We start from the raw sequence: 27,822 nt of genomic DNA, 5'->3' as shown, positions 1-27,822 counted from the left end.
GCAGAACGCGTTGCATACGATTTAACAGTCCTGATCAAAAGGCAACTGTACTTGAAAATGTGAAGTTGTTGTTCTTTCAATTTGGATCCAAATTTATGATTGTACTTATATGTGTTTGTGTATTTTGCATGTGGACTTATTTGATTGTCAATGGGAGAGAATGGGTTTAAGTGCAAGTATGAAGGTGACCGTGAGCTTAAGGCTTATGGGCTGAAGGTTTTTGAAATGGGAAAGTAATTAAGTGTAAAATGGTTTATAGAAGAAAGAAACGTTAGTGAAGATTTATAGGAGATCTGCCATTTGAAATGGTAGATCACATATAATATATAGGCCTTGTCAGTTCTTATTATCTGATGAGATGAGTTGGACATTCAGCATGTGATATGTCATTTCAAATGACGGATCTGGTACATATTTTATGTGTTCCGCTATTTGAAAAAGCGGATGTCAGTTTGTCAGATCCGCCAGTTTGAGTTTGGCTGGCGGTTCACCATTCCCAATCTAGCTTATCCCTATATGTCAAGATATTTTGACAGATATCCGTCATTTGAAATGACAGGTGTTCTGTTGACATCTGTCATTTTAAATGACAGATGTAAATAGTGACACGTGAATAGTGACAACCTTATTGACTTTTGATGTGAGAAGTACTCTTTTTGAATTTGAATATTAACTCTTTTTTTGTTTTTAAAAAGTAATTTATTTAAATAATAATTAGTTATATGATTATTATAATTAAATAGTAGTGTGAATAATTATATTAGTTTTTAAATATTAATAATAGTAATTAATTATATATTGTAATACGTTTTTAATTTTAAGATGAGAAATAAGGCTAGTCGCGTTGGTAATCTAAATTAGCCGCTCAAAATAAATATATGAAATGACAACTTGCGATAGAATTTTTAATAATAAAAGTAAAATTATATTAGTCATTTTAACAATCAATATTGATAATACCAATCATGTTATTTAATATAAAAATATTAATAAAAAAAACAAAAATAAACATTAATATATTAAAAGAATAAGCTGTCATATCCGGGTCAGATCTATTAGTATGGTTAGTGTTCACATTTGCCATTTGAAATAGCGGATGTCCAGATCACACTTGTCATTTCAAATGACAGAACTCAGTATTATCAAAAAATCACTTGTAAAAAATATGATAATACTTAACTAAATTACATTTACTAGTACAAATATAGTATTGATTTTAGAAATTAAATATCAATAATACTAATCATATTTTTAATATAAAAAAACTAATAAATAACATAAAAACAAATTAATATAATAAGTAAAATGAAAGCTTATAAGAATAAATTGTCAAAACTTGGTCAAATCTGTGGTATGGTAGTACAAGTATTGTTCACACTTGTCATTTGAAATGACGGATAATCAACTGACATGTGCCACTTCAAATGATAGATGTCTATCAAATGGTATTTTTTTAATAATTAAAATCAAAATTAAAATTAATAACATATTAGTATTTTTAATGATGCACATTATTTAATAACAATTAATTAAAATATTTTATAAATAATGATTACTTAAAAAGTGAAATAAAATTAAAAAATATTAGAAAAAGTGAGACTGACAAAGTATTCATACTTGTCATTTGAATATGTGGATGTTAATAAGACACTTGCAATTTCAAATGACAGATGTTTGTCAAATGGTATTTTTTAATAATTAACATTAAAATTAAAAATATATTACAATATATAATTAATTGTTATTATTAATATTTGAATACTGATATAATAATTCACACTATTATATAATATTAATAATTATTATTATATCTAATTATTATTTAAATAAATTACATTTTAAAAAGGAAAAAGCGTTAATATTCAATTTCAAAAAGAGTACTTCTCACATCAAAAGTCAGGCAGGGCTCTCACTATTCATATGTGTCATTTTAAATGATGGATATCTGTTAAAATATCTTTTGACATATAGGGACTACATTGGGAATGGTGAGCGCGGATGTGAGAAACTGACATCCGTCATTTCAAATGATGGAACACAGAAAATATGTATCAAATCCGCCATTTGAAATGGCGAATTCACCTGTTGAATGTGCAACTCGACAATGCTTGTTATTATATGTGATCCGCCATTTCAAATGGCGGATCTCCTATAAACCTTCACTAACATTTCTCTTATAAACCGTTTTACACTAAATTATTTTCCCATTTCAAAAAAAATCCCTGGATTTGGTTTATGTGTGTTTGTATTGGATAAAAGCGAGTTTAGATTTCCTTAGCGCGCTCCATGTTCTTCCGGTCTCCATCAGATCTTTATCAAGAGCACATTGTATGATCAACCTTCGTTTTGAACAGTCCATTCTGCTCATATATCTTTCTTTGTCTTCTACACGTTTTTTCGTGTAATTCATTTGTTATCAAATTTGTGTACAGCAGTTAGTTTTGAGAGTACTTTGAGTCTATCAAAAAATTATGGATTGTTGAAATTAAAATAAAGGCCGCGTACAGAAAAGATCATAATCAAAATCAATCAAGAACATTATTAATACAAGAGGTACATGGATTGCATAATCGATAAAATAATTGTAGAAACGAAAGCCATGTGACGAATCCAATGCTACTATTATTACAAGTTCTGGCACACAAGAAGAATGTGCAGAAATAAAAAAAGGTTGGACGAAATCACAATATTGATGCGAACCATGAAAGTTAAAATTCTCAATATTTAACATACAGCACCAACCAAAAAGAAGCAAATGAAAATGTTAACCAAAGGGAATCACACAAAGATACCAAATATCATTCAACATCCGAATCAATTACATCATGAATTTGATAAACTAAATCTAACAAATTCCACTGATCGATCCAAATGCAAACACTTTCTTCTAGTGTAATCAAAGGACCCTTGACTCTAATGCTGACTTTTCACTTTTTCTGGAACAAGAATGTTTTTCCGCGTGAATCATACCTACACTCAATGTACCGAAATCCTAATAATAAAAAAGAAACAAGTATTATGATTGATGAAAGGCAAACTAAAATAAATAATAATCTATAACAATTAATTATATATTGTAATATATTTTTAATTTTAATGTTAATTATTAAAAATACCCTTTGACAAACATCTGTCATTTGAAATTGCAAGTGTCTTCTTAACATCCGCATATTCAAATGACAAGTATGAATACTTTGTCAGTCTCACTTTTTTTAATATTTTTTTAATTTTATTTCACTTTTTAAGTAATCATTATTTATAAAATATTTTAATTAATTGTTATTAAATAATGTGTATCATTAAAAATACTAATATGTTATTAATTTTAATGTTGATTTTAATTATTAAAAAATACCATTTGACCGACAGCCATCATTTGAAGTGGCACGTGTTAGTTGATATCCGTCATTTCAAATGACAAGTGTAAACAATACTTGTACTGCCATACTACAGATTTGACCAAGTTTTAACAATTTATTCTTTTAAGCTTTCATTTTACTTATTATATTAATTTGTTTTTATGTTATTTATTAGTTTTTTTATATTAAAAAATATGATTAGTATTATTGATATTTAATTTCTAAAATCAATACTATATTTGTACTAGTAAATGTAATTTAGTTAAGTATTACCATATTTTTTACAAGTGATTTTTTGATAATACTGAGTTCTGTCAATTTGAAATGACAAGTGTGATCTGGACATCCGTCATTTCAAATGACAAATGTGAACACTAACCGTACTAACAGATCTGACCCGGATATGACAGCTTATTCTTTTAATATATTAATGTTGTTTTTTGTTTTTTTTATTAGTATTTTTATATTAAATAACATGATTGGTATTATCAATATTGATTGTTAAAATGACTAATATAATTTTACTTTTATTATTAAAAATTCTATCGCAAATTGTCATTTCATATATTTATTTTGAGCGGCTAATTTAGATTACCAACGCGACTAGCCTTATTTCTCATCTTAAAATTAAAAACGTATTACAATATATAATTAATTATTATTATTAATATTTAAAAACTAATATAATTATTCACACTATTATTTAATTATAATAATTATATAACTAATTATTATTTAAATAAATTACATTTTAAAAACAAAAAAGAGATAATATTTAAATTCAAAAAGAGTACTTCTCACATCAAAAGTCAATAAGGTTGTCACTGTTCACGTGTCACTATTTACATCTTGTCATTTAAAATGACAGTTGTCAAGAGAACACCTGTCATTTCAAATGACGGATATCTGTCAAAATATCTTTTGACATACAGGGATAAGCTAGATTGGGAATGGTGAACCGCCAGTCAAACTCAAACTGGCGGATCTGACAAACTGATATCTGTTTTTTCAAATAGCGAAACACATAAAATATGTACCAGATCCGTCATTTGAAATGACATATCACATGCTGAATGTCCAACTCATCTCATCAGATAATAAGAACTGGCAAGGCCTATATATTATATGTGATCTCCCATTTCAAATGGCAGATCTCCTATAAATCTTCACTAACGTTTCTTTCTTCTATAAACCATTTTACACTTAATTATTTTCCCATTTCAAAAACCTTCGGCCCATAAGCCTTAAGCTCACGGTCACCTTCATACTTGCACTTAAACCCATTATCTCCCATTAACCATCAGATAAGTCCACATACAAAATACACAAACACATATAAGTACAATCATAAATTTGGATCCAAATTGAAAGAACAACTTCACATTTTCAAGTACAGATGCCTTTTGATCAGGACTGTTAAATCGTATGCAACGCGTTCTGCATGCATTTTTTTTTGGAATCCTCGAGAGAACTTTGTTTGAAATATTTTATGAATATCTAAGATCTTTGTCTTGTTATGGATGGCTTTGTTTTTGGAATCCTCGAGAGAACTTTGTTTTTTCTTTTATATTACTGGCCCTACGTGTGTTTGTAGTTTTTAGTGATCTCGCAAGAGTGTAGAGGCGTTTTCTCCATTCAAAGTGCCAGAGGCGTTTTCTCGCAAGAGTGTAGTTTGTAGTGATCTCGCAAAAATGTTTTTAGATATGCACCAGACATCGAGTTGGACACCTTACCGGCCCAATGGCCGGACCAGATTTTGACCCATATGACACTATAAGTTATATATATATATATATATATATATAATTATTTTTTTTTAAATCCGTTATTTAAAAAATACTTTTAAAACAAAAGAAAGTAAATAATAATTCTATATAAACAAAGTATTAACAAATAATACTAAAATAAAAATAATAAATATGCAGAATAATAAGAAAACTAGATATAATCAACATCAAATGCAAAGTGCAGTATGTGTTTTAAATTTTGGTATTTTTGTATTTCTAATGATAAACGGCGAACAACATTCATGGAGTAATAAATAAACAAATCAAAATCAGATTTTCAAAAAAACCCAACTCTTCGCCCTAAATCGATCCTAACTCACGAATTCGTTCTCTGATTGCGAACTGGATGAAGCTTGATTGGGTGTTTGAAGCTATGGTTCCTTCAATTACGAGTTCGAAGCTTTATCAATCGCTATTGTTCATCAGTAGTCTTCTTCTGCTTGTTCGTCTAGCAACCTCCATTTCCCCTAATATCTTCATTCTCTACAGGTTTGTGTGCTTCTTCCTCCACTCTAAATGTCTGATTATCAATTAATTCGAGATGAATTGGTACTGTATTTGTTAATTAATGTTTGATTATTATTCATTAACTCGCTTTATGCCTTCCATATGCAGTTTTTGAGTTTGGTGTTTATTGTGGACCGTTGAGATTGTTAGCATTGGAAGTTGCAAAACGATTAAATAAAGCAAACGTTCCATGTGATTTAATTACCGGGCAAGAAAAGAGATTGTTGATGGCGCGAGGCATAAAACTGTCACAATTGAGATGGCTGATGCCAGCTTTAATTATGTGTGTGACGTTATTGATGAAATTCAGGTTTGTATTAAACTTTTAGTATTAGAAGGAATACTAAGTAATTGTTTATGTATGTTACTACACAAACTGATAGAACCTCAAAATTAGATTCTTTGATTAAACTGAAACAAGTACAGATAGTGCCCAATTTCGAGAATGGGTGATCTCCGAATAACAAAGGTTTAGAACCCAAATCTGATAAACATAAAACATACCCTTCAAAAACCCCCCTAAAACAATATTAATAGAGATAATAACTGGCCCATAACTGACCCTAAATTTTTGCTACTCATTTAGTCACTACCCTAAGATTCTGATAATTGCTTTGACCCAGCTTTGGGGTCGTATCACAAACACTATCTTATATATATATATATATATATATATATATATATATATATATATATATATATATATATATATATATATATTTCTTTATATATGTAGATGATAGGGTGCAGGTCACATGGCTTTTCATTTACATGTGCTCTTTTAGGGATCCAGCTGATGAGCTTCACTTGAGTCGAGATGCCGCTGCGGTCCCGCTAAATCAGAAAATTTTTAAGTGTGAAGGGTGATAATAGTGAGTGATGTTTGTGAATTATATGTTTCGTTTTAGCACTCGTATATCTATATTGTTCTATACGTACAATATTATGATCGACTTTCACCATTAGTGTCATCTAAATGCATCTCAGATCTTTTTCAGATATTAGAATAGGTGATTGTATTGCTACTTTTTCACGCCATAAAATATGCAAACTAAAGGTGTGACCTGAATCTTAATGTATGAATAATATTATTGGAGGAGTGCTAGTGAAGTGATCGGTGAAAACATGTTTGTTATATATTTATTAGAAAAAAATTGAAGATGATGGATGACATTTTTTTTTAGTAGTTTATGACCCGTTGCCTCCAGAGACATGAACAAGGCATCTTTTTGTTCACAATTATTATTTTGCTTCTACTTTTCATGAAGCTTCTGACTTCTGTGGTAATGAGGTTATGATCCTTTCATTAATTTATATAATTATGTTGCATTATGTGTTTCTAAATTTGAACTGATATGTTTTGTAAAACTACAGGCAACAATGTTCAATGATGAAAGTAGCAAGTTTGATGTTCTTGTAGGAAGTGATACCATTGGCATGGGCCTTAATCTTAACATTTCCAGAATTATATTTTCAGAAATGAAGAAATTTGATGGACTAGAAATGCGATAACCTTCTATACCAGAAATTAAAACATCTCTGGGAACTGTTACTACTTTATAACACATACATATAATGCACCTATTAAATTTGACATTTTTATGTTAAATTTATATTCATATTCTAGGCAGATCTGGTAGATACGGATCTAAATTTCCAGTTGGTGAAGTAACTTGCTTGGATGATAAAAAGACCTACCCTTAATTCATTTCTCACTAAGTTGCCATCTCCAGTTCTAGAGGTAATGTTTTTTAATTTCTGTTTATTCAATTTTGATTATTTTTTATAGTTATTTTATTGTATGATAAAGTATTTTGTTTATGATGTAGAGTGCTGGATTATTTCCCACTTTTGATCTCCTATACATGTATTCTTGTTCACACCTCAATTGTGGTCTTTGCCAAATTATGGTTGATTATTGCTTATTTATCAAAGAGTTTATTATTGTATTGTTGTTTTCCAGTGCGATATTCGGTTCAATTTGTTAATTGCAGTCTTTGATTATCTTTTGTCAGGAAAAATTTGTGGAGTATGCAAAGTTATTAGAATATTGCTAATTGTGAAGAAATGTTGGTATGCTCTTCATACTGTTTTGAGATTCATACTATTTTAATGCTAGTTTTGCTACATTTTCTAGATAATATAATTATTTTATATTATTATGACTAACCAAGATGACTTTTGAGTTTTGACCCATTTTGACTAGTCATGGATAATAAAAACTTTTAATCCATTTGACCCATTTGACTCTTAGACTAAATCTATTTATAAAAATTATTTAGTGAAGCCCGAAGAACATAGAACCATATGAGCCGATTCCAGAAGAAGACGATTCAGGAGCGAAGGTTGTGATAGAGGAGGACGGAAACGGAATTTTGTCAAGTTAATCCACTTTCACTAATGAACAAGTTAGGGTTAAGTCAGAGCATACTGTTCAAGAGGAGAGAGGTGAGTTTTTTTTCCTTTAAATGATTAAAAATATTTATACTTGATTATGATGGCAAAATAGGTGAATTAAAATTGGTTTGGATAAAAAAAGGGTATTTGTCTAGTTGGGTCAGGTCGGGTCGTTTTGAGCTTTTTCCTCATCCCTAATAGGGTCCATATTGTTTGCAAATTGAAAATTCTTTGTTTTTTTTGTTAGGTACATCGCATGAATATTGAAGATTGTGAAAGAGGTCGTTCATGAATGCAATGAAGTTTTCAATTTTTACTCAGATATTTATTAGTTTTCGTTTTTACATGTTTGATATTTAGACTTAACTTGAGACTTATTAGACATTTGGTATATACTTGGAATATGATCAAACTTTTAAATGTGGTGAGGACGTTTTGTATAGGCAGATAAGAAAGTGTCACTAAGTCCAAAGTTAGTAGTGGCAAACAAAAAAAAAGTGTCATTAAGAGCCCATAATAGTGGCGAAAATAGTGCCAGTAAAAGTCTAGAAAGTAGTGGCAAACGAAAAAAAGTGCCACTAAAGCCCATAAGTTTGCGGCATACAAAAAAAGTGCCACTACCCATAAGTTTCTAGTGGCATACGATAAAAGTGCCACTAAAAACCCAGAAAGGCAGTGGCAAACCAAAAAAGTGCCACTAAAGTCCAAAAGTTTTAGTGGCAGACGAAAAAAGTGTCACTAAAACGCAAAAAGGTTTTAGTATCAAACGAAAAAAAATGCCACTAAAACTCTAAAAGTTTGTAGTGGCAGACGAAAATAGTGTCACTAAAAGGCTTTAGTGGTAGCGCTTCTAGTGGCACTTTTTTTTGTGTCACTCATTCCAACAAGGTTCTTTAGTGGCACTTATTTGGTTTCTTGTGACACTTTTTGTGTGCCATTAAATGGCTTTTTATTTGTAGTGTCTCTTTGTTAAATACGAATTAATCATACTTTATATTTCCTACGTTTGCATCCTTCAAGAGCACCGTTGCTTAAACAAAATTCCTGAAGTAGGAGCCACATGTTAATGCATACCTATATCAAGTTAGATATTATAAATGTTTTAAGGAAATAAAAGTGACATCGCTTTTAAATTTAACAAACAATTTGCTACCAACTGAGGCATTGGATCGAAACCAGGAGGTAGATATCCACTCAAGATCGGCTGCTTTTGGTATATAGTTGAAGCAACCTTACCAGCATTAACATTATGCTCTGTCAGCTGCAATATCGAAAGTAAATATAGAATTACTGGTATAAATAAAACATTAATAACTTAAAAAAAAAAAAGTGGCACAAACCTTTTTTCTAGTGATATCAATAAACCTTGCTTTTGGTATATAACTTAACCTTGACTTCGACACCGACTTCCGATTTTTTTTGCCTTGGAACCGGAATGTTTTTCCGGTACAAAACCTAATAAACCGATTAAAAATATTAGAACGAATACCAGGTGCATCGAATCAATCCCGAAAATTTCCTTCGACATTTAGACTCGATCTTAATAAATGTTATACTCTTAGTTACACACAATTTCATTTTATAGAGTAGGGGTGTGCGAATAAACGGCAAGATGATGTTACAAACTTTGTCTATAGATATTATATTGCAGTTCGAATAATCAGCTCAAAATTTAAATAAATAACGTTATTTTCAATTGATCGAGAACAGTCACCTGAAATCCTATGAACAGTCACCGATCGTTCTTCAATATTCTGCAAAATGATACCAATTATAAGTTAGCATGTCATCATGATCAGGAAAAAAATAGAAAAACAATTTTGATTAAAAGAATATAAAATAATATACCACATAAGCCGCCGATTTTGCGAGATCATCTGCAGGTATGTTTTGATCAAACATGGATGACAAAGATATAGGTTGTCTGATTGTCTGTTGAATATTGGTGAAAAAAACAGTAACACAGATAGGGTTTTATAATAGTAAAGTGTTAGGCTACAAAGATATATATGATATCTTTGCGTTTAATTGCAATATTCTCATTCTTTTTCATTCTAACCCCTCTATTTTACTCCTATTTATTTTTTTCTACATATCTATCCGTTCATATTTTAAAACAATTAATGCTATATTCTTTTCTTTTTTAGCGTAGCTATCTTTCAGGATGCACGGGCGAGCAAGAACGTATAAGTTAATTTTATGTTCTTGCATAGTGATGCGAACCCTTGTTTAAAGGATGACATATATAATTAAGTAAACGTGTGGCTCTAAAAACAACTTGAACGTATATATGAATTAGTGAAGCTATTAAATCTCAACGACTAAAATTGTCGGTTTTTTGGTGTATATATGTGGCAACGATCTAGTTAAAGATTTGCCTCATCATTTGGCAACTTTTTCTATGGTGATTAATCTTGATTTAGAAAAGTTCTAATAATTACACATACTCCGGATACCTCTCTAATTTTCATATAATTTGTTCTCGATAACTTTCTAAGAGTAACATTCATTGATATCACCTAGTGTTTTTAACAAAGTTGACCAAGTAATTTGCGTAAGTGGCAAATTTCACATGTGTGCTTACTCGGTGTATAATAACATTAAGTTGTGTGTGACGCTCACTCCATTTCAATGTCTGCTAGAACATGTGGTCGATTAATGCTATAATTAACAGAATCAAAATATGCAAGTCACTGAATATAAAAATCCATTTAGGAATCTATCCGCGTAATGTAGTACCAATTTATTTGTATTAATTATGTATGATCTATTGTCACATTTCTCTCAAGTTTTGCACTAAGAAGTCATTCTCGAATGGGAGATATGAGGGATGACCCTGACTTGCCAGGGTTCGAGTACTGATCTCACCCGATTTTACTGGCTTCTCGTTGTCGTGTTGTTTGGCGGGTGTGGGGGTCAGGTTTTATCTGGTGAATCCCTCAACAGATGGAACGCTAGGGGCTCCGTCCGTCCGGACTAGTGGCCGGCTAGGGCTACCTTTAGCCAATGGGGGCCGCGTACGGGGTCCCAGCGTTACTTAGTTGGCCGTTCAAAAAAATAATTCTCGAATGAATATACAAGTCATATATATTCATTCATTGGCTTTTTGATTCTATCCTATAGAAATCGAATAAAAAACCTTAACCTAGTTTCGCCTCTGCCTTGCACACCAAGTTTTGCGCCAACCCGTTCCATAATTAATTAAGTCATGTTCTTGTTTTGTTTTGCACCCGTTTCTCCGAATTTGATCTAGGATAACAAGATTTGAGATCAAGGAGTCAGCACGTTTCCTTATTTGATCTGAAAACAAGATTAGTTATGCGGGATTTTATAATTAATTTAATTTTATGATTTTTATAATTCTTAACTCCTTATCAGTTATTTTCATTATTCCTATCACATGTAATTCTTTTCAGGGTGATCCCATCTGGTCCGGCTGATTTGATATAAAAAATACAAAAGACGAATCATTAATTATCGTTGAATTGGACAAACCTCCCGGTTTTTGGGTTTTATGCAAAAATAAATAAATAAATGCTCTTATGAAAGGATTATTAATGAATATTTGTTAACCGTCGATTCGGTTAACATGGTCAGTTCCAAAATTTGACCTTAAAACCAAACCATAAGCACTCAACCATTAAAAGCGAAAAATATATACTTGTTTTAACCTTCCAGAAAGAACCAGGTGTCACCATGCTAGAGATACCAATGGGTCAGGTTTGAGACGGGTTTAGATAGCCCCAACCACGTGCCTAAATATAAGGTTTGAGACGGGTTTAGACAGCGGTTGAATACATCATTATGTTCGGTACATGCGAAACCGTGCGCCTGATAGAACCCGGAAATCGAATTGATGAAATAGTGGATAGTTGGCCTGATTCCAGATAGGTTAGATCTCCAAAATAAAATAAAATATTTTTTATAGTAATTGATAAAACATGGATATGAGAAACAAAGGAAATATACAGCTATTTATTCTAGTAATTGATGAAACAGTGAATAATTGGCCTTATTCGAGATAGCCTTGATGGGTATGTTGTTTGAGTCAACTGCCTTACCTCTTCCCATCCTCCTAAGTGCAGTATGCAATTCTTCCGGTGTGATCCGTCAACAATAGCAATTATTCGGGTGTTGTCGTTGAAAGGTTTCTTCTGGCATCTTCTTCTTGGTAAACCCTCCCATTGTTAAAAAAAAGGTTGTAGAAGTATGTTTGCCATCATAGCTTGATGTCATGCTCCTTAACCAGTGCATGCCCATTCATACCCTTTATAAACTTCACATGCCCTAGATCTTGCCTTCTACGCTCCCTGGCTTTGGAATCTTAAGCATAGCATGTTCCCCCTCTTTTGTTTCTAAACGTTCATACATTCGTTTCTAGGCCACGTTCTTTGCTTCCAATACTGCTTTCTTCGCCTCTTTCCTGGCAGTTTTGTAAGTTTCCCTCAATCCCACTCGTTCCTCCTCATTCGTGCACCTCATAAGCTCCCTAAAACTTCCATGCTTGTCCCTTATGTAACTTTTAATTAGTTTAAAATAACATTTGTGTATGTTTAATAAATTAATATAATATACAAGACATAACTAATTTTAAAGATATACACCTAGGTAAATGTGCATAAACAAAAGTTTATTTATTTATTTTTCTATTAGTTATTATCTTAGAACCCGTGTACACATAATGAAAATATAAATATATATAATTATTTTATGTATATCTTTTACACTATAAAATGAGGATTTTATAATTCTTCAATTTGAGTATCCTATTACTATATACTTTTTTTCATTATAAAAAATAACATGTTACGTGATTACCGGTATGTTTCTCACTGAATTACGTGGGCATCTCTCTAGTGTGCATGTGTGTTTATACACCCACATTCATTTGGATATATAAGCCTTGTAATCATGCATATAGTACATATATGCGCTTCTTTGTCCCTAAGGGGACATTCTGCAGTAAACTGGTATGTTCACCAACCAGGTAGTTATGGGATTTAATCACGTGTAGTGAAGATGCAATGATTTTAGGAGTAGAGTATGTGTAAAGTAGAGAGTGTGTTCACGAGTAAAATATAAAATAGAAAATATGTGCCTCTTCAACAAAAAATTGTCAATATTTTCTTTCGTAGTATATGTGATGACATAGTAAAAAGAAGTGCGGTGGTTAAATGGTTACACTCTTGTAGTCAGTGGCGGATCCAGAAATGTTTGCCAATGGGTGCCAATAAAGGTTAGCCAATGAGTCTAGTTAAACTAAAACGGGTCGACCCAAGATGGGTCAGGTCAAACCAAAATGAAGTGGGTAAAAAAGTTACATCAAATATATGCATAGAAATTGAAGCAACAAATTTCATTAAAGATAATAAACAAAATACATATTAAAATTAACCTTTATGTGATTTTATCTTTTGGAAACAGTTAATTATAGCTTCATTCATAACACCTGCAAGTGTTTTTTTTTTCATTTTATTAATAGTTTAGAATTATTAATCATTAAAATGAAACTCTGAATAAATTCATATTTCGGTCTAATTAGAAAAAATTACAAATTTTGTTCCTTTGAATTACATAGATTATGGAATGAGTCCTTTATCAAAAATAGTTTCACTCTTTGTCCTTTATTTGAATGTTTGCAATGGTTTTTGTCCTTTAAGCTAACGCCCGTTAACTTTTCCCGTTAAACAGCCCCATATCCATAAAACATGATGGACATAATAGTCATTTCCCCTGCCCTTATCTTTCCTCATCCTCACCTATTCAACTTCAACACACTTAAAATAATTAACACCCTCAATAATTTAGAAACCCTAATCACACATCATCTTCTCTCTCTCTAATCACACACTCCATTCTCTCTGTCTCATAATACTCTGGACTCCACGACTCCACTTCCATGGCGGATTCAGCCAAGTATACACCCATTAGTAGTAGTAATAATAATAATAATAAGACATAATTACAAATTTTGTCCTTTAAAATAAGACGAATTACGGTTCGTGTCCTTTTCTAAGTTTCCTTGCAGGCGGTGTACTTTAAACTTTTTTTTCCTACAAGTTTTGTCCTTTACGCTAACTGGGTTAGAAAAACTCAGTTAAATACCCTCACGTGAGACGCATGTGAGGGCATTTTTGTCATTTCGTATGTACCTGCAAACTTCATCATCCACCACACCAAAATCAAATCAAAACCCAGATTCAATCTCCATCCAATCATCAAACCCATCTCTCAATTCCCCCAAATCCCCAATTTCTAGGGTTTTTCAAATCTAAATCCTCAAATCTCCAATTCATCCTCCAATTCGATCCAATTCCTCAAATTCAATTAGCCTCGTCAGAGAGGAGGTGGTTTCCGGCGGTGGTGGCGATGGCCGTGAAATGGTGGTGCCTGAACAAACACGTGTGAGAGAAGAAGTTGATCAACAACAACAACATATAATGGCTATGCCAGATAGACCGTATAGGAAATTTATTCGGTTATGTGAACGCCAACGACTGGATCTTAACAGACAAGTACAAGGTGCTCAAAGAACCATTAGAAAGAACCAGTTGAAATCTCTTTTTCAGTGGCGTAAGAAGCTTCTAGAATCTCACTAGGCTATTCGTGATGCACGGACTTCACGTAACAAGGGTGTTGCTAAGTATCATGAGAAGATGTTGAGGGAATTCTGGAATGAAGATGATGATCTAAGTAAAAGAATGGAAGCTTTGAAGAATAATGATGTTGAGAGGTATAGAGAGATTCTTCTAGAGCAACAAAATAATGTTCCCAGTGAGGCTGCCGAGAGATACGAGGTTTTATCCTCGTTTTTATCTTAGACTGAAGATTATCTTAACAAACTTGGTGGCAAACTTACGGCTGCCAAGAATCAACAGGAGGCTGACGAGGCTAATTGAATTTGAGGAATTGGATCGAATTGGAGGATGAATTGGAGATTTGAGGATTTAGATTTGAAAAACCCTAGAAATTGGGGATTTGGGGGAATTGAGAGATGGGTTTGATGATTGGATGGAGATTGAATCTGGGTTTTGATTTGATTTTGGTGTGGTGGATGATGAAGTTTGCAGGTACATACGAAATGACAAAAATGCCCTCACATGCGTCTCACGTGAGGGTATTTAACTGAGTTTTTCTAACCCAGTTAGCGTAAAGGACAAAACTTGTAGGAAAAAAAAGTTTAAAGTACACCGCCTGCAAGGAAACTTAGAAAAGGACACGAACCGTAATTCGTCTTATTTTAAAGGACAAAATTTGTAATTCTGTCTAATAATAATAATGGAACAACTGAAGCTTCAGATTTCAAGTTCCCCAAATTATTCACCTTCAGAACTGAAAAAAGGCTTTTGCCTACGTATTCATTGCTATCTTCATCGCTTTCACTGTGTTTTTAGCTTTCAATCCTTCACAAAACCCTTCGTCTCCATGGTTTTCCAATATCTTTAATGGGTCAAGCTTCAAAATCCCAAGTTCTAAAGCAAATAGTACAGATGGGTCTGTTGGATCTCAGTTTTCTTCCGTTTATTCTTACTTTTTTAACAGCAATTCAACCCAATTGAACCCGAATTTAAACGGTATTGGTACTGGATCAGCCTCCGTTCTCGCCGCTTCTACGGCGGCCCTATCTTCATCAAACACTAATCCATCCGTTCAGGGATAACCCATCCACAAACTACAACCCACATCCTCCGCCACCACCACGGACCACCGCTCTCTCTCCGCCGGATAATCCTCCGAATTTGAACACTAATATCATGGGTTTGAATACCCTTAAGGTTCTTAATTTATGGTTTAATCAGGTATGGGAGAAGATGAGATTTTGGTGGTTCAGTTTAATGGCTGCTAGAATTTGGGGAAAAAGAGGGATAGTAGAAAGTACATAGAGATCTAGTGTGTGTGGGGGTAAGGATTTAAAATTTTGTTTTTGTTTTTGTTTTTGTTTTTGTTTTTGTTTTTGTTTAATATTTTTGTAAATAAATAGATAAATTGACCAAAATGCCCTTATGTGCATGACACATGGAGAGATTTAACGAAAAAGGTGGATGGCCGTTAGTGTAAAGGACTAAAAGCGAGACGAAAATGCATATAAAGGATAAAGAGTGAAACTCATTTTCAAAAAGGACCAATTCCATAATTTTGCTAATTTAAAATGACAAAATTTGTAATTTTTTCGTCTAATTATTATAACAGTCATATTAGACTCAATCACAAAAACAATCTGGACGACATATACTTGATCAGATGTGAAAACTTGTTCTTCTCTTACTCCTTTACAACAAGATTCCAAATTTCCAATTTATGATGTGGTTAGACAATTAAGCAATTTGGGCTTAATTGTTAATTTTCAAAACAAAATAAAATTTATACTTGAAAAGTTGAGCTAAAAAGGTTGAGTTTGGGGCACTGAACATAACAAGTACGGGTACATGGATCGTTGTACTTAATATATTAGAAGTTTATAACATAAACTAGAGATTTGAGTGGGTGCCTACGTTCCCCCTAACCCAACACTGAATCCGCCCTTGCTTGTAGTTCGACTAATTATTTATAGAATTTATTTAAATTCATGTAGTTTCTATAATATCAATTAATAACTTTTGCTAAATTATTTGGTTCATTTTTTTATTTATGGTACTCTTATACTTATTTCGCCTATTGGGCAAGTGCATTTGGGCTAATTGTATCAATATGTTGAATAAAACATTGCATTTTAAATGACGAAAGATCAAATCTTGTACAGTAACAAATAATTTAAAACAACCATAAAAAAAGAACTTTATGTGAAGGACTTAATAACCAAGTTTGGACCAAGTTTGTTAAGCAGTTATATATATATGTGTGTGTGTGTGTGTGAGACAGTATGAATAATAATATATAGCTAACAATATCATTTAAATTACACACTTTTACAATATTACATCATATTAAATTATTTTATTACATGACTTTTATTACACCACAAATTGGGTAGACTTCTGGGACAAAACCTTATAAATTGAGTGCCACTTCCCACAATCATTATCAGTTTTTAAGAAAACATCCTCTAGAATCTCTCTTTTCCCAAGGTGTTTGTCAATATTCCTCAAAGGAAAACATCAACATCATATCAACACACGAACCCTTTCTTCTTCTCCTATTTCAATTTACGTAAATGGTTGTCTCGTTCACTATTTCAAAGAAGGGAAAGAGATGCAGACCTCAACCGGTAGAGGAGGTTAACACCAATGAACAAGATCAAGATTTTCTTAATTGATAATGGAGAACCTTCAACTCAAGGCCAGAACCCGAATCAAGATCAGAACCAATACCAGACCCAGAACGAGAACCAGGCGTGTTTTCTCATTATCGTGGCAGATGGAAAAAAGATACCTACATTGGTGTTCGGCGAGCAGCTAGATGGGATATCCGACCTACTGTCTTATCATGTGCAGTATGCAGCTTGGCGTACTATACAATGTCAACTTATCCATCAAGAAAAGAAATGAGTTTACTGTATCCTACTATCCTGTAAAATGGCCTCAATCAGAATGGCAGTGTTTAAAGGTGAGTTATTATTCTGTTCATATTTTAAGACACTAGTTTATAGGGGTGTAAACAGGCTGATCAAGCTACTTGAGATCGGTTCAAGCTCAAACAAGCTCGAGCCTAATTAGCTTGTTTAATAAACGAGCCTGAGCTCGAGCCGGCTATATATACTTGGCTAGGCGCCGCTCGTGAGCCTAAACAATCATATTTTATAAAAAATTAATAGTTTTATATAAATATACATAATTATGATATTGTATTATATTTAAAGTTATAATTGTATTTGAAAGGAAAATTGGTTTTAAATAATTTCAATTATGCGCTATTGGCAAATATATGTCCGAACTAAAGGTGTATTTTTTTCCAACGGTCCGCTAGGCATGCCATGTAAGCAACAAACTAACGGAGTTAACTATCCATTAGTCGTGGACTGTATACATGTATATGAATAAAGTAATTAATAGATAAAAACAAGTTGAGCTTGAGCTCTAATAAGCTGAAGGATAAAAAAAGAAGCTGATTGTGTTTTTTGAATTAGCTTCGTCACCTAAATTTGACGAAGCTAACAAATCGCTGCCAAAAACCCCCGACTAAACTTAATTCAGTTTAGGGGAGTAAGTAGAATAACAATTAACTTGAATATTCAGTGGTTAACCTACGGTTTTTGGCGCCAATCACCATGTTAACCACCAAATCTTAATGTATTTATGTGTTCCTATGTACTCAATATTAATCACCAAGATATTTGATTAAACTCTATCCTTTAATTGTGTTATGTTACTTTACAAATTGTTGTATAATCGCACCGTTAAATTTGATCGTGTTTTTATCAATCACTGGATGTTATAAATGAAAGAATTCGTAGATTATCTTCCGTGGCCCCTAACAGTCTATTAACTCCTTAATAGCAATGAAAAATATAAAAAGCAGATAAGTTACTCGTTCGATTTTACTTAAAAAATATAAACATATTTCTGGTTACCAAACGGGATATTATAATTACTCAAAAGTTATAAATTTTTAATCTTGCTCAAAATTTTATCTTTATCTTCAAAAATTAAATAAAAAACCTTATTTTCAATAGATCAAAGTGATGAATAAAAAGCTGAATTTATTAACAGTTACCTGAAGAGATGTCTTCTGAAATCCTATGAACAGTCACCGATCGTTCATCAAAACCCTGCAAGATGATACAGAATCTAAGTTAGCATGTCATGGTCATGAAAAAAAAAGCAGTTTCTAATCACAACTTTGAACAATAACAAGATAAAAATTGATCTGACAATGAGAATAACATGCTAGGGTTTTATAATGTATAGTGTTACGCTAGAAAGATTAGATATCTTTGCATTTAATTGTAATATTCACATTATTTTTTTCAATCTAGTCCCTCCCTTTACTTCTATTTGTTTATTTATACATATCTATATGTTCATGTATATTTTAAAAGAGTTAATTTTGTGCTCTCCCAAGTCCTACTAAAGAATACACAAATGAGATACATTAAATATACATATGTTGTTAATTTATTCCAACATATATTTTTGTGTAACATCACGACTTTTAATGGTTGGTATACCAACGATACCATTGATCGACACAATAATCTCTGATGCTTGTATGTTTCAATAAAACTTGTTATTAATCAGATTGTAAAAAAGAAAAAAAAAGTTAGTTTATTTTTTAGCAAGATATATACAATTTCTGTTGTATTCAATTTCTACTTCATCTTGTTTGATTTTGTATACGTAGATTTGATTGTGTGTGTGTGTCTAATACGATCATGTCTCCACACAAGATCAAATAGATCATGTTTCTAACAATGGTAACCGGATCTTATCAATTGTACTAGGTTACTTCAAGTCACATTATGTTTTAAAAAGTTATTTTGATGTTAATGATGTGAACGGTTTACATTTCTTGTTTTTGAACTTTATTTTTAATGATGTGGATTTACAAAAGATTCTTGTGTACCCAAAATAGATGCCTTTGATGATGATGAGCCATTGGACAATAATGAAACTGATATTTGGTGTCGGTGTTTGCAGCTTTAACACATACCTACATTTTTATGAACATATTAGAGCATCTACAACAGGCTTCGGTTCCCTAGGTCTGGATCCAGGTGGCAATATACAAACTTGGAGGACACAAACTTTCTTGTTGTGGAGTAAAGCCCATGAAGACAAGTTTGTCTCTACAAACTTGCAAAGGGCTAGGTGAGCTGGTGGCGTCTATTATCTCTCCTCACTCACATACACACATATATTATATATATATATATATATATATATATATACACGCACACACACATTTTAATATTTTTAATAGGGTTTGTGGAAATTTGTTGTTGTGGAATTGATAATGGTGATTGCTTGAGTGAATTGATCGTCTGAGTGTGTTCGCGAAGTTCGAGGAGATGTTCTGATACTTTATATATGGTCTCTATAGGTCCTAAGCATGGATCAAACAACAAACAACTAGAGTTCTTGGATCACTAATCGAGATCTCAGATCTTGTTTGGTTTGATTTATTTCCAGAAGTAGAAAGTAGAGAGGGAAAATTCTCGGTCAGTGCATTTCACAGAGGACGAGTTTAAAGCATTGCAGGTTCAAGTTAGAGAAATGAATTTGCTTCGAGAAAGTAATGTACAGCTTAGAGAAGAAAATCGTCACAATTTTGAAGAATGCCAGAAACTACGTCAGTTAAACCATAATGCTAAAATTGAAGTCGAGAAGTTAAACGGTTTGCTTGTTGAAAGGCAAAACGAGGTGGAAGCTTGTAAAAGAGAAATAGAGGTGCAAAAGAAAGACATGAAAGATCGAGAAGCGAGAGTCAAAGGGCTGCATGGATCCTGAAGATTTTGGTCGAATGCAAACAGAATTTCAACATATAAATGTGAAATTATCAGAGAAAGATGTACAGTTGGAGGAGATTAAGAAACTTGTTTCTGAAAAACAAGATATGATAATACAGTTGGAACAGGATCTTGAAAGAAGCAAAGTGGAATTAGAGGCAAGAGAGTCGAAGATAAACAATGTTGTGCAAACCGAGAGTTCACTGAAAGCAGAAAAGATGTTGAAACGTAAGTGTGACACACACTTTGGTGAAAGAAAAGGAAGAATCTAGAACTTTCTAAAGAGTTGGTTGATTCTAACCAGGTGAAAAGAAGCAATGTAGACAGTTTGGGTGAGCGGATTCAAATGCTTGAAAAAACTGTTGAAAAGTTAAGACAAGAGTCTAGAGAAAAAGATACACGAATACAGATGTTGGAGAAAGTTGTTGAACGGTTAAGAGAAGATGTCAAAAAGGGTAAAGAAGAAGTCAAAAGTGAAAAAGCAAAGAATCAAAAAACTGATATGGAAAAATTAAAAATGGCACAAGACTTGGAGAAACACGCTTAAAAACATATCAGATGAAACTCGAGGGTGACTCGTTTGATGACCTGGCTGCTGATTGTTTTCGTGTTTTAAACACGTTGAAAATCAACTATCCAATGTGTTTGGAGTTATCATTCCTACAGATACACCGTCAGTTGACTCGAGTGCACCATCACGTGCCGCCACTAACGAGGCGGTTACTACTACCATAGCATCGGTAGTACTGCCAGCTCAAGTTGCATCAAAACCAAAAGTTGAACCTCGAAAACTTGCACGGAATTTAATCCGTCCTCTTATTACAGCTCAAGATGCAGATATGCCAGATGCTGATAGTAATGCCCAGTCCTCTGTACGGAAACGCCCTTCAGATGAACCAGAAGGCTCAAATGCAAGTGACGTCGCTGACGTGGCTCCACCTCAAGTTAAGAAGCTCAGAGGTTTGGAACAAGCACATGAGGGCGCTGATGTACCTGAAACTGTCTCTGAAGAGTCTCCGGTCAATGTGGAAGATGCAAGTCAAACTATAAAAGATGATACTGGAAGAGGTGAGGGGGTTGATTCTGGTGACGTGCATGCGGTTGATGATCAAACTGATAATATTGGTGACGAGAATGTGACGAAAACTGAAACCGAGGTTTCTGAGGACCACCCTAAGATTCCTGAGGTTAAGGACTCGCAATTGCAGCCAGTAACAGGTAATTAATCTTACGATAGTATCGTATATAAATCATATATTTACACTTTGTATACTCCTATTACGAAACTTATGTTATTAACTGTCTAATACAGGTGAAGGTGGAAGTGATCATGATGATGGAGAAATGGGTTCGTCAGATGAAGACGGAATTACTGAAGAACCCGAGTTAACTATGGAGGACAATGAAGACAAAAATGAGGAAGAAGGTGAAACTGAGGTAGAAGAGACTGCTTCCGAGACTTCAACAGATAAGTTCAAGGATGATGGGAATGATGAATCAGGATCCATGGTTGTAGAGTCTGTTGATGTTGTTAGTGGCGTTTCCGCATCAGCGGGGCCCACAGAAGTAAAACCAGAGGAACCGGTTGTTGATACGGGTTTTCCCACCACTGATAGAGCAAGGAGGTCTCTGAAAAGGCCGTTTCGAGGGCAATATTCATCGCCTGTCACTAGGAGTCGTGGAAGGAGTCCACGTGGTCGAGCCCGTGGTGGACGCACTGGCCGTGGTCGTGGCCAGACACCTGGTTCTCAAGGTATGTGAAATTTGTTTCTATTATCTTTTTGCAATGTCATTAGATCTTTATATTTTTATAGTGGAGTAAACTATAATTTTCGCAATTATCTTTTTGGTAAGTAAAAGTATGTAACGACTGCTTATAAAACCTGTAGGAATGTGATGCACGCTGTGGCCCCACGCCTGATGTTGACTCATGTGATTTATCCATTGTCAGGTACGTAATTTGTATATATATACTTGTGTTTATATACTCTGTTTCATTTCTGTTAAATAGTTGCATAACTTTATTAAGCATATTGAATGCAGAAGGGTGGGGCAATACATATATGAAAGTAAAATACTAAAATTTTGTAATAAAGCTAAAGAAGTTGATTCTAGTCTTTTGGATAGAGGTATGTTTTGGAGATTTTTCCATCCAGGCATTTTGTTTCATATACATTTTTTAATCATATATATTTAATATATATATATGTGTGTGTGTTTTGTTGAATGTGGAAATTAGCAGGTGGAGTTGTTACAAACTTGAATCTAAAGTTTTGGACCGGCAAGGATTTCTGCTAATTTCAAAGTCAGTCATCTGCATGCATATAACTTTCTGAGTACATCTACTGTTTTGTTTTGACGCCTCGATGACTAGTTTTTGGTATGAATCATGGCGGTTTTGGTGGGAGCTGAAGTATATGGAATTAATTGGCACGTTAATTTTTCTATTTGGTAACGCTTGCATTTAAAACTTGTTACTTGCTAGTTACATATTCTTGAAGTTTTGGGTAATTTGTTGATAGATCGAGTTCCTCGGCATATTTGATCATAGCTAGCGGTATCTTGATCGAGAAGATTATGTGCATATTGGCTGTCATGTTTTTGGCAATATGACAGGTGGCTAGTAAATGACCAGGCTATTATTATGTGTTAGTGTTGACTCTTTTTTTTTTTTTTGCTTGGTTTTTAGCAAATATCCGCTAACCAAGCTTGGCAAAACGGATGGGTTGGGTAATGGGTCAAAATGGGTTTGATTTAGAACCCGTTGATTTAAAATAAGTCCAATTTTATCGGGTCAAAACATGTTTTACTAAAAGAAAGTCCCCAAAAAGTTTACCGTAGACTACGGTAGCAAAATCTGTTGAATAACATTGTGTTAATTGTTTTAGAAGATTTGGCCGCTGGGTTGGACAGTCTCCGACTCTGGATAATCGATGTTGAATAATCGATTTTTTCATGTAAGAATATTCGACCCAAGTATCAAGAACGAGCAAGTAATTATGAAATTAAAAGTGGTAAATCAAGGGAGACAATTAAACTAAATTTATATGTTATCCAGTTATATACAAATTGATTATTTATATATTGGAAAATTTAATAATTTACAGTTCTGTAATTTTAGTTAGCGGATAATTTGAGGAATTTAAAACATTTTGGCGAAATTAAAATTGTGGGTTAAAGATTTAAACTATTTATTCTTATAAAAGAATACGTTCATAATTTGTAGTTTTAATTAGTTAACATATTTTGTAATCTACCATATATATGGTAACCATTCGTTCATTGAATTATTTACATGAACCTGTTTTAAGTAATGCATCTATCTCGAGGTGCACAAAATACCCGATTCCAGACTTGACTCGGAACCGGTTCCTTCTCGTACCGTACCTGCGGGCACGACCTAGTATTAGATATTTTCCAGAGCTGTATCGGATGTTATGGCCCGGTAGGGTCGGGTTTTGACCGGGTATTTCCGGTTCCGGTTTCGATGGGCCCAGTTCTCTCCATCACTTGTTAACTTTTCATTATCAAACCTTAATTTAATTTCTCTCATCTACATATTCTCCGTCCGTTGATGCTGGTCTGTCCTCTCCATACTGGTTAACTTATGATTACCACCCACCATCGTCAACCTCTCTTCTCATGCATCAACTAGCAACGTCACCTACATCAACCGCCCCTTTTACATAAGACAAATATCTATGTTCATATTTGTTCGTTTTAAAAAATTAACATGTTCCTGTTCGTTTATGTTTATTCGTTAAAAATCTAAAAAGCTTACACATCTCAATTGAAAGAGCCCAAACATTAAAATATATAATGAATGTAACAAACTAGTTTATACATATTACATCAAAACAAAACTACGTTAAAAAAATAAACAAATTATTACAAAATCTAAAATAGCAATAAAATAATTAAAAATAAATCCCAAATATACCAACACATGAGCTCAAACTAGTAAAGCTATAATTCATTGTGATCATACAACTAACAATGATATAACATCATTAATTAATTATGTTTTCTAATAAAAATAATAAATGTTTTTTAAATGTATTTTATAAATAGACTAGGTTAGCTACCCGTGTAGCACACGGGTTAAATAAATAAATTTATTCAAATGATAACACAATGTAAAATACAACAAATATCTTCGACAAATATAAATATATAATATATGGTAAAATGAATAACACAATAAACAATATGGAAATAAAAAGTTGTTACAAAATTCATAAATTTCAAATATTTCTTTATACATAATATTTGTAGTTTTATTTGTAACCTTATTTTCTATATCAAAACTTAATAGTTTCACAATGTTTCTGTTTTTAACTCTAGATAATGCAATAAATAACTGACCATAAGCTAAAATAAATTGTCTAAGAAACAAACCAACAATCTATAATGATTGACATTAGTTTTTATTAATCTTAATTGCAATAATGAATAAATAAATAATGTGATAATTTCATTCTTTGAAATTAATTATTTTAGCTAAAGGTGTAGGATTTTTTTTAAGAATAGAAGATGAGTTCCAATATTACTTTTCGATATGATTTCAGCTTCTGTAGCACGGTTATCATATTGTATTTTCATATTTAGTTTAGTTTCATTGCATATACCAATTTTCTAGTTAATATTTTAAGCAACATCACTTCAACATCAGCTTTTATGACTAACCTAAACCTTAGATTTTGAGTCATTTAAAACATCAGGAAACTAATCGAAGAAACGTGGATCTACTCACTGGTAGCAGATCTACTTTCCTCGGGTGTGATTATACTATTTCACCGATGGTTCTTCTGGGTCTGTGTTCTTCCACCTACAAAATGAACAGCGCCGTTACTTACCCCTCAGAAAGGGACAGAGGGGTCCTCTTTGGGGTAACCCTCCGGCGTGAGAATCAGTATATTTGTGGAGAAGATAATAATGTGTGTAAGAGAATCTCAAGAGTATTGCTGAATAGCTTAATACCCTCTGATTGTGAGACTGTCTGTTTGTATGTAACTGCTTTGTGAGTGAAAGTAATTCAATATGATTGAATGTGTTATCACTGCTTGTAACTGTCAATGATTGAGTATGAATGTGTCATCAAAGTGGAGTTGATGCTGTATTTATAGTGCTAGGGTTACCACCGGTTGGGCTCAACCTCGTTGGCTTCCTCCAATCGCACTGCGCCACGTGTCCTCTGGGACACCTGGCGCTTTCTCGTTGGTTGTAATCACGTGGTAACACATGTGTCATGCTGAGTTGTCGACCTTTCATTTGGCAGCTATCAACATCAGCATATTCTTTCTCCTTAAAAAGATGCCTTCTGGAAGGTTGTCTGACGTGCACAATCAAGGTTGCCTAATCCTGATTTGGATAAGGACGAGGTTGATTATGCGCACGTGTGATATGCGCCCATCCTGAGGATGCGCGAGGTCTTCTCTTTATTCTCACGCGCAGATATTTCATGCGCAGATGTGATATGCACGAGCATGTGATATGCGCCGCGCGCTGATGCGCTGCGCGCATATGTGATGCGCGAGCATATGTGTGCCTGGGCAGATGCGATATACACGGGCATGTGATATGCGCCGCGCGCTGATGCGCCGCGCGCATATGTGATGCGCGAGCATATGTGTGCCTGGGCATATGATGCCTGTGCATGTTTTGTATGCGCCATGCGCATAGGTTTTGGCTTTGTGCCTTCATAATGTCTTTATCTTGTGGGTTGACCCGCCTTGCTCGGTGTTGAGGCGGGTACATACCTCTTCAAGCCCCCCCCAGTCTAATGTGTGTCTTATCTCGTGCGAGCGCAGTAAGATGGATATTAGACTTACTGATTTTTGTCTTTTAATGGGGTTTTGTCGTTTTCCTGGTTGCTTCCATCGTTGCGCGAAGTTCTATCCATTTGGTTGAAAACGAAGGGTCCAAACACGGGGTTAGTTGGTGGTGACGTGCGCCGTAAACGTGTCAGACGTTTCGTGTGCTCGAGGTGCTACAGTTGCCTTTCACGTCCCCTCACACAGCTGTCTTGAACACGTGTCGCGCTCGCATTGGTTAGCACCTGCGAGTGGGGGCGCGTCTCTGCTCCGTGGCAGGTCCGTTACGTTTTTATGTCCCCTCAACAGTGTTAGGGACACGTGCCGCGCCCTCGTTGGCTTACACCTGCGAGTGGGGGCGCGTGAAATCCCATCAGTTACCACTTTTCTCTCTCCTGGGCCTATAAAAGCAGGCCCTTAGGAAATTTTTATCTTCATCTTCATTGTTTCAAATTTTCTATTTTCTGCCTTTCATATTCTAAATTGAGTATATTCATCTTTTCGATTTTTCGATTATCTGCTGGTGCAGTTGTATGTCTGATAGTTCAGACTCGTCTAGCCCCTCAATCACCTCTGTTGCCTCTTGAAGACGCCGTGTGAAGTCTGTGGTGATGTCGACATTGAAGCAAAAGGGGAAAGGGAAGAGGGTTGTTGAGACCACATCGGAGGAAGTAGGGAGGACCAAGGCCACCAAAAGGTGGAATGAAATCCTCTGCAAATTGAAGCAGGCCGATCTCGACAACCTCATCGCCTCTCAGGGCTTTCCCACCCTGTTTGGCTGCATGTTGCCTAGGTCCGGGCAAACGGCGGCGGACCCGCCTGCCGGCTATATATCCCTATATAGCCACTTTTTCACCCACTGCAACCTTCGTCTCCCGATGACAAGGTTTGTGGGTGCACTGCTGAAGTTCTATGGGATTCATATATCCCAAGTCCATCCGTTTGGACTCGTGCGCGTGACTCACTTTGAGTTCATGTGCAAATCCCAGCGCGAGGAACCCACTCCTCGGCGCTTTCAATATTTTTACAAGCCCAAGATCCAGGACAATTGGATCTCTTTCATTCCTCGCAGTCAGAAAGTGAAGTGCTCCACTGTTTCATTCAAGAGCCTTCATGACTGGTCTGAGAGGTTCTTTTACATAAGGGCTGGTGTGATCCCCATCCGTATGACCATGCGCTCTATCTCTTCTGCGCCTGCGGATGAGGGTGTCCTCAAGAACCCAACTGGCGCCTGGGTTAAGAAACTGACCGCCGAACCATCCCCCGCGAAGAAAATTTGCGAGGAGGCGCTGGTGGGGGTCGGCATGAGTAAGCTATGGGCCGACAGCGCGCTTGAGCCCGTTATCCAAGTCGACGGGTTGTGTAAGTTTATTTCATTGCTTTATTTATTTTTTCTGCGCGAACATAATTCTTTTGCTGATATCACTTGACTTGTTTTTGCGCAGTCACCAAGGATTATGTCCTTGCCGCTTATGATGAACAAGTGGAGGGTGGCTCCGTCGCGCTTGGCGCTGGGGAAGTTGGTTTCCCAGATCGCTTCGATGACATGTTCATCCCAGTGGATCTGGAATTTGACT

General features: G+C 34.3%; 1 protein-coding gene and 1 pseudogene across 1 annotated transcript; both read left to right on the top strand.

The window, feature by feature from the left end:
* The first annotated feature begins 150 nt into the window (after positions 1-150).
* LOC143592005 (DExH-box ATP-dependent RNA helicase DExH16, mitochondrial-like) lies at positions 151-8,342 on the top strand (annotated as a pseudogene).
* A 12,926-nt stretch (positions 8,343-21,268) lies between these two features.
* On the top strand, positions 21,269-22,343 carry LOC143592006 (uncharacterized). Its single transcript, XM_077072032.1, has 3 exons — positions 21,269-21,650; positions 21,745-22,185; positions 22,322-22,343. The coding sequence occupies exons 1-3, from the start codon at positions 21,272-21,274 to the stop codon at positions 22,327-22,329; spliced, it is 828 nt and encodes a 275-aa protein (XP_076928147.1). The 5' UTR covers positions 21,269-21,271; the 3' UTR covers positions 22,330-22,343.
* Positions 22,344-27,822: the final 5,479 nt, after the last annotated feature.

The sequence above is a fragment of the Bidens hawaiensis genome, unplaced genomic scaffold (genome assembly GCF_021521415.1).
Source record: "Bidens hawaiensis isolate Kalapana, Puna unplaced genomic scaffold, B.hawaiensis_p1.1 tig00040262_1, whole genome shotgun sequence".
In the NCBI taxonomy this organism is placed as follows: Eukaryota; Viridiplantae; Streptophyta; class Magnoliopsida; order Asterales; family Asteraceae; genus Bidens; species Bidens hawaiensis.
Note: the sequence above shows the minus strand (reverse complement) of the source record. Positions and strands in the feature narration are given on the sequence as shown.

What these genes read in the sequence shown, in the direction of transcription:
- LOC143592006 (XM_077072032.1), top strand. Translation starts at nt 21,272, where the DNA reads ATGCCAGATGCTGATAGTAATGCCCAGTCCTCTGTACGGAAACGCCCT. An exon ending in GCAATTGCAGCCAGTAACAG is followed by an intron (nt 21,651 to 21,744) that starts GTAATTAATCTT and finishes TGTCTAATACAG; the next exon opens with GTGAAGGTGGAAGTGATCAT.